The 7,150-nt window shown below is 45.9% G+C and overlaps 1 protein-coding gene across 2 annotated transcripts in view; it reads left to right on the top strand.

Annotated features, from left to right (window-relative positions):
- The window catches only part of CUNH1orf158 (chromosome unknown C1orf158 homolog), a 20,567-nt gene extending 18,322 nt beyond the window's left edge, over nucleotides 1-2,245 (top strand). Inside the window, exons 2-3 of one of the 2 annotated variants that reach the window (XM_031379398.1) lie at nucleotides 766-943; nucleotides 1,821-2,245. In XM_031379398.1, the coding sequence (XP_031235258.1) occupies nucleotides 766-943; nucleotides 1,821-2,002 (360 nt within the window). In that variant the 3' untranslated portion in view covers nucleotides 2,003-2,245. The remainder of the gene's footprint in view (nucleotides 1-765; nucleotides 944-1,820) is intronic. The other variant, XM_031379396.1, reaches the window with a different exon arrangement.
- The last annotated feature ends 4,905 nt before the right edge of the window (nucleotides 2,246-7,150 follow it).

The following is a 7,150-nucleotide window of genomic DNA, read 5'->3' as shown; positions in this document are numbered from 1 at the left end:
CTCTCTCTCTCTCTCTCTCTCTCTCTCTCTCTCTCTCTCTCCTGCACTCTGATGTATTTATGGAACCACCTTTTCAAGTCTGGAGTACAGGATTTCTATAGCTCATGACAAACAGACCTCCCCTCAATCCGCCCAGCTCCCTAGGATTCCCTTCCAAGCTAGAAGGGTTTCCTTAGGAAAACTGTGGTTTCAGGCTCGAATCCCAGAGGGAGAAAAACACAGCTTTCCCCTTCCTGGTAAATAACTCCTCACCGAAGAAGGGGCTTCTTCCTTTGAAGCTGAGGGTGCCATAAATCCTTCCTGGGGAAAAGCAATTTACAGAGACTTCTCTGGTTCTTCCAATAGTAAATGAAGTTAAATATGGGGTCCAAATGCCCCTTCCTCGCCGTGGAAATAGGCAGCTGGGGTGACAAAGCAAGATGGAACCAAAGCGTGTAATATCAGATTCCAAAGCTGCACCCTGAGTGGCCCTGACAGCTTCCTTTCGGCAGAGCATCCTGACTTTAATTTTAATTCACCGTTGCAGTTTACCCTGGGGATGACTGGACTTGGTCAGAGAAGTGAAAGCGGCTAACTAGGGTCTATAACTGACAGAGGGAGGGTCCCGGTGGGATAGGCAGTTTTGTGACCCTTGGAAGTCTCTGGTGACCAGTGGAGGCTTCCTCTCCATGGGAGATGTTTGTGAGGTGATCACTGCCCTCACTCTTGGCTGGAAGGGACACCTTGCTCTGACGGATAATGTGGCAACTGTATGTGTCCTTCCAGGGTCTCCCATGCAAGCACCTGATCACTCATCACCAGGAGCCCTCTCATCGCTATTTGATCAGCACCTATGATGACCACTACAACCGGCACAACTATAACCCAGGCTTGCCTGCCCTGCGAACCTGGAGTGGACAGAAATTGCTGTGGCTGCCAGAGAAGTCTGACTTTCCCCTTCTTGGTACTTTTATAATTGGAGGTTTTTCCCCTGTGTTTGGTCAATAAGGAGACCACAGATGCACAAGGGTGAGGTGTGCTCCCATCACAAACAAAGACCTACATGAGCAGTGGGATGAGGCCACAGGAAAACGAACCCTGTTTGCTGCTTGCAACTAAACCTACCTCTTTTCCTTGATATCAGGGACAATCCTGTAATGACAGCCTTTCCTGTATGTCATAGGGCCTATTTAACAGGATCAAAGGTGGTCAGAAGGAACACACTCTGCTCCTTTGCTGGGCCTTCCCTCTATGCACAGTAACTGAATTTTCCTTGGGGTACCTAGGGGACATAGTGATGACAGGCATACATTTTTACCTTTGGGCTGTTGACGATCTAAGAAGGAGACAGATTTATCTTATTAATAAATAAGATTGAGTAAACAAGATAGGGATCTGTACTGTACAAAACCATAAAACAGGTAAGGACAGAGCTTTTGAGAAGTTCTTTCATGCTCTCTCTGGCCTCTGCTCCCCTTGCTAGCCTTAGTCCTTTTATAACGGCCTGGAAAATGTGACAGGAGTGTGGACAATTGTGCTTCCTATTTGTTGTCCCTTGTGCCTCACCCCAGCAGCTCCTAGAGATGTCTCCATTAGCACAAAACTGCCATGGTGGGTAACTACTGTGCCACTAGATGGGTTTGTTGCTATGATGGGTGATATGACTACCTTGTGTATTCTCTGTAGACCAGACTGGCCTCAAACTCACACAGATCTGCCTGTCTCTGCCTCCCAAGTGCTGGGATTAAAGGTGTGCCCACTACTGCCCCATGCGTTCTTATAACCACTTTGTACAAGATTCCTGGAAGCCCTGTGTCACCCAAACCTGGTTTCTCTTGCAGCACCTCCCACAAACTATGGACTATTTGAGCAACTGCAGCAAAAGTGGCTTACTTCCAAGACTGGTCTGAAAGAGAGCATTTATACGACATCCTACCCCAGACTGCCAGTGTGTGCTATGTCCAGGAGGGAGCATGCCATCCCAGTCCCTCTCCCTCGACTGCACCCCATCCCTCGCTTCTAAGAACTACCACTCCACTTGCAGTCTGGCCAGAGCCAGCAGAATGCCTACAGCCTCTCTGGACTTGACAAACAGCAAACACCTGCAAACATATCCCAAGAATTCATTATGGACCATTGTTTTGAGTGGGGTGTGGGAACCTCTTGGAATCATGATTTGTATTTTATGGTACCTTCTCTCTAAACTCATAGATTTTTTTTTTTTTGTTTCTACTCCATAATTAAAGCTTCTTTACATGACTACAAAGCCAAGTGTGTACAGAGGACAAGGAGACACTATAGGAGAAAAGCAGAAGGGCCCCAAGTCCATTGCATTGGTCACTGTGATCTGACAGATAAATGCTTTAAGGGAAGAATAGTTTGTTCTAGCTCGTGGTTCCAAGGTACAGCTCATTAAGCTGGGGAAGGCATAGGGGCAGAAGTTGGTCCCTGGCATCCCAAGTGAGAGGTGGGTTCAGTAGCTTCCTTTCTTTTTGTCTCAGAATCCTAGTCCATGGAGTGGCGCCACCTACAGTTAATTCAATCTAGATCATCACCCATGGGCATGCCCAAGCTTGTCTCTTAGGTGAGTCTAGAGCTGTCAAGTTGACCATCAGAATTAACACCATCACCAAGCCCTTTAAAAAATGTCTTTGTTTGTTTATGTGTACACACGTGTGTGCATTCCTAAATGTGGAGGTCAGAGGACAATTTGTGTGAGTAGAATCTCTCCTTCTACCATGTGATTTCTGGGGCTTGAACTCAGATTATCAAGCTTGGCAGCAAGTGGCCTTCCCTCCTACCCCCACGACCCCAGCCATCTCAGCAGCCCCCATCACAAGTCCTTATGCGTGATTTTCCCATATTCCACATAAGGGGAAACTGAGGCACAGAGAAGTCACAGACTTCCCTTAGACCTTTACAAGTTGATGTGTACTTTCAAGGGATGTCAGGTCCGAGAGGGATGTCAGGTCCAAGAGGGAGAAGAAGCACTCTTGGCTCTGAGACCCATGAGGAAACAGCAGAGAATCAGGACAGTGACCTGAGGAGTGGGTCAAAATAGCAGGCGGCAGGCAAGCAGTCCATCTCACTGATGTTGCTCAGGCTACAGAGTCGGTGAGCTGGCACAAAGGGAATCATGGGACATTGACCTCTGCTCTTGGGTTCTCAGATCTTTGTGGGGTTCTGGGGAGGAGAGATCTTTAAGGATGTTTGAATAAAGTGGATTTCCTGGAAAAAAAAAGTCTTATTCTCACCCAGAACAGGGGTCCACCAACCATGGGGACTTGTCACAAGTTGAGGATATGATTCTAATTTGGCACCTTTTCCCGGGATATTTGTCTTATTTCCTGAGGTGAGGGCAGGTTCAAGACTGTGCACACCACAGAGTGTGATTAGAGGACAACTTACAGGAGGAGGCAGTTCTCCCCTTTTACCATGTGGACCCCAGAGTTTGAACTCAGGTCTTCAGGCTGGCAGGACAGTTACAGCCCAGTCTTTTCTCTGGTACGGTCTCCCATTCCCACTCCAGCTGTTAGCATCCACTACTGTGGGGGTAATGCCTTGTATATAGATGATGCTTAACTGAGTGAGTATAAATAATCTGTTGCCTTTGGGGACACCTCTCAGGCCCAGCACACTGTACCTTTGAGTCTCTGTCATACTGTGCCTCCAGTAGAATTCATAAGGACTGGTTAATCCCAGTCCCAGAAAACCCTGTTCTTCCCTGAACTCAGATCTTCCCACCAAGCATAAAAGCAAGTTCCTCCCTTGGACCTCTTTTGTCAATCTGAGAGAGGACTATAGCTCATAGTAGCTCTGTACTAGCACATCTACTATCCATCCACCCATCCATCCATCCAACCATCCCATCCATCCATCCATCTATCCTTTTATCCATAAACACATCCTTCTATACATACACATATTTCTTCACCCATTTATCCATCCATCAATTCACTCATCTCTCTATAAATAGACATTTTTCCATCCATATATTCATTCATACATGTATACATGCATACATACTGTTGGGAGCAGATAAAAGGAACTTATACTGCCATTTGACTTCAGACTCCATTTTACCTATTACATAACGCTATTATTATTATTATTATTATTATTATTATTAATTAATTACCTATTACATAACGCTAACAACAGAAAGAACAAATGAGGGCTGGCAAGATGGCTCAGCAGGTAAGAGCACTGTTTGCTCTTCGGAAGGTCCCGAGTTCGGATCCCAACAACCATATGGTGGCTCACAACCACCCGTAATGAGATCAGACGCCCTTTTCTGGCGCATCTGAAGACAGCTGTAGTAAATTACGCCAGAGCTAGAAGGGCCGGAGCAAGCAGGGCCGGCAGAGGTCCTGAGTTCAACAACAGCCACACACATAATGGCTCACGGCCATCTGTACAGCTACAGTGTACTCATACACATAAATAAAATAAATCTTAAAAAAAAAAGAACAAATGAATTTGATTGGTTGGGCAAAAACACATTCAATGTCAGTCGACAAATGACAGAACACTCGGGAAAGTCTCTAATCCCCCAGCTCTGATTGGTAGAAATTATAAGTGTACCTTGGCTTACATACTTTTGGGATTTACACTTCTAAAACCCTCCAGCCCTACCCAGGGCTGGCCGAAGAAACAAGGCTCCTGCTGTTTGTTTTGATGGGAAAATATATAGATAATCAAGCAGAGCCAGTTGTCCTGACATTGTCTAGATTCATGAATGAATGAATGGATGGATGGATGGACAGAGAGATAGATGTATGTGTAATATATACCCACCCAAACAAACAGCAACTATTTATCTGTCTTACATAAAAAATAATGAATAGAAACTCATTTTCTGGGCTGGTGAGATGGCTCAGTGGGTAAGAGCACCTACTGCTCTTCTGAAGGTCCTGAGTTCAAATCCCAGCAACCACAGGGTGGCTCACAAGCATCTGTAATGAGATCTGATGCCCTCTCTTCTGGTGTGTCTGAAGACAGCTACAGTGTACTTATTTATAATAGTAAATAAATCTTTGGGCAGCAGCAAACAGAGACTGAGTGAGGGGGGGTCTACTGGAGGTCCTAAAAGTCAATTCCCAACAACCAGATGAATGCTCACAACTATCTGTACAGCTACAGTGTGTACTCATATACATAAAACAAATAAATCTTAAAAAAAAAAAGATACTCATTTTCTTACATTTTTGAAACAGGAGAGAGGGTAGTTAGTTGACTGAGTGTAACCTTTGTTGGGGATTGAGCATATTTTTTGCCTGGGGGTGGACTCTCTCACTGACTAACAACCACATTCCAAGTTGCAGAATCATGGGAGACAGTTCTGTTTTACAGAGGAGGAGCAAGAGACAATATTCATTAAATGGCCTGAGGTTACATAGTTGTTGAGGTGTAGAGCCAGATACTGGACCCAAAGAAGTGGCCACACGTATGCCTCTCCATAGGACATCTGGGGTCCTCTCTGTGCTTGGCTTGCAAGCCGGTGTGTGTGGGTTAGGGTTAGGGTTTAGGGTTAGGGTTAGGGTTAGGGTTTAGGGTTAGGGTTAGGGTTAGGGTTAGGGTTAGGGTTATAGTTTAGGGTTTTAGGGTTTTTTTAGGGTTTTAGGGTTTTAGGGTTTTAGTTAGGGGTTAGGGGTTAGGGTTAGGGTTAGGGGTAGGGTTAGGGTTAATGTCCTCCCCATAGGACATAAGGGGTTAGGGTTAGGGTTAGTGTTAGTGTTATGGTTATGGTTAGGGTTAGGTTTAGCGTATTTCCTCTTCATAGGACATCTGGGGTCCTCTCTCTGCTTGTATGGTTTTACACTGTAGGCAAATAATTTGACTCAAAATTTAGAGCCTGATTTTGTGTCATCCCTTTCACAGGAAATCTGCTGACCTCTAGCCTTCTGTTCCAGGTTAACCTCTGCTCCTACTCTGGCTCCTTCCTTATTTTTTCAAGTATCCAGAACTCTAGACAATGACGCGTACTGAAGGCTTGGCAAATGTTTGTTGAATGACTAAAGGGAGGGAGGGCTGACAGAAGTGGGAATCAGGTGATGTGGAAAGTGTAGGTCAGAAAAGTTCTAGGAGACAGAGCTGGCCTTCGTCTTGCTCCAACACCCAGACTGTGAATCCATGAACATCCACTGAGCTACAACTGAGCTGGTGCTGCCCTCACAGAACCTCTGTCCAGCAGGAGAGGAAGCCTATTAATCACCTACAGGTGCGCCAGGGTAAGTAGAAGCCATGACCAGCACCCCCCCCCCAACCCCTCCCAGGATGGAAAGATCTGGTCCAGCCAGGTAGGGCCAATGAAGGTTTTCCTGAGAAAAGATGTTTGGGTCAAGGCGGCAATGCTGAAGGAGCGAGCGGATGGGTAGAGGGAAAGGGTGGTTCAGGCCATAGCCAGAGCATGTGGGAAAGCTCTGCCAGCTGCTGTTGCTTGGCAGCTGTGCAAAGCTCAGCATGATAAGGTCTTACTTTGCTGCAGTTGCTGTAACAAAACACCGCAGCCCCATTGCCTTAAAAGGATGAACACTTCTGCTTTTACAGTTCTGGAGATGAGACGGGGACAAGGGGGTCTGGTTTAGAGGGCTTGCTTCCTCCTGTGGGGTTTTAGGATGAATTCTTTCCTTGAGGGCTTTCTTTTTTTTTCTTTCTTTCTTTTTCCCCAGCTGTGACACATATACCCACCTTGACGACTTGATGTTTAGAGTTCCATTCCTATCTCCTCCAGGCTATTATACCGTATCCTGTCCAGACAGCTGAGATGGACCTGGGGGAAGGAGAATTGACCTTAGGCCCTAGAGACTGTGGCTGCCTAATAGATACATATGCAGTGTCTTAGGGTTTCTATTGCTATGATGAGGTACAATAACCGAAGCAACTTGGAAAGGAAAAGGTTTACTTGGTTTATATTTTCATATCACTGTTTATCACCGAATTCCAGCTTTGTCACCAAAGGGTAAACCAAGAGCCGCTGGCTGATGGAGGTGGATCCAGATACCTACAGGGAGCCATTGCCTATGGCAGCCAGCAGACACACACACACACACACACACACACACACACACACACACACACCTTCAGAATGGCTGAAGCAAAGACAAGCTTCAGCAAATTATTTCTTCTTTTAACCCCTTTTTATACCTCTTGAGACAAAGGTTTTTTTTTT

The sequence above is a fragment of the Mastomys coucha genome, unplaced genomic scaffold (genome assembly GCF_008632895.1).
Source record: "Mastomys coucha isolate ucsf_1 unplaced genomic scaffold, UCSF_Mcou_1 pScaffold18, whole genome shotgun sequence".
Taxonomy (NCBI): domain Eukaryota; kingdom Metazoa; phylum Chordata; class Mammalia; order Rodentia; family Muridae; genus Mastomys; species Mastomys coucha.
Note: the sequence above shows the minus strand (reverse complement) of the source record. Positions and strands in the feature narration are given on the sequence as shown.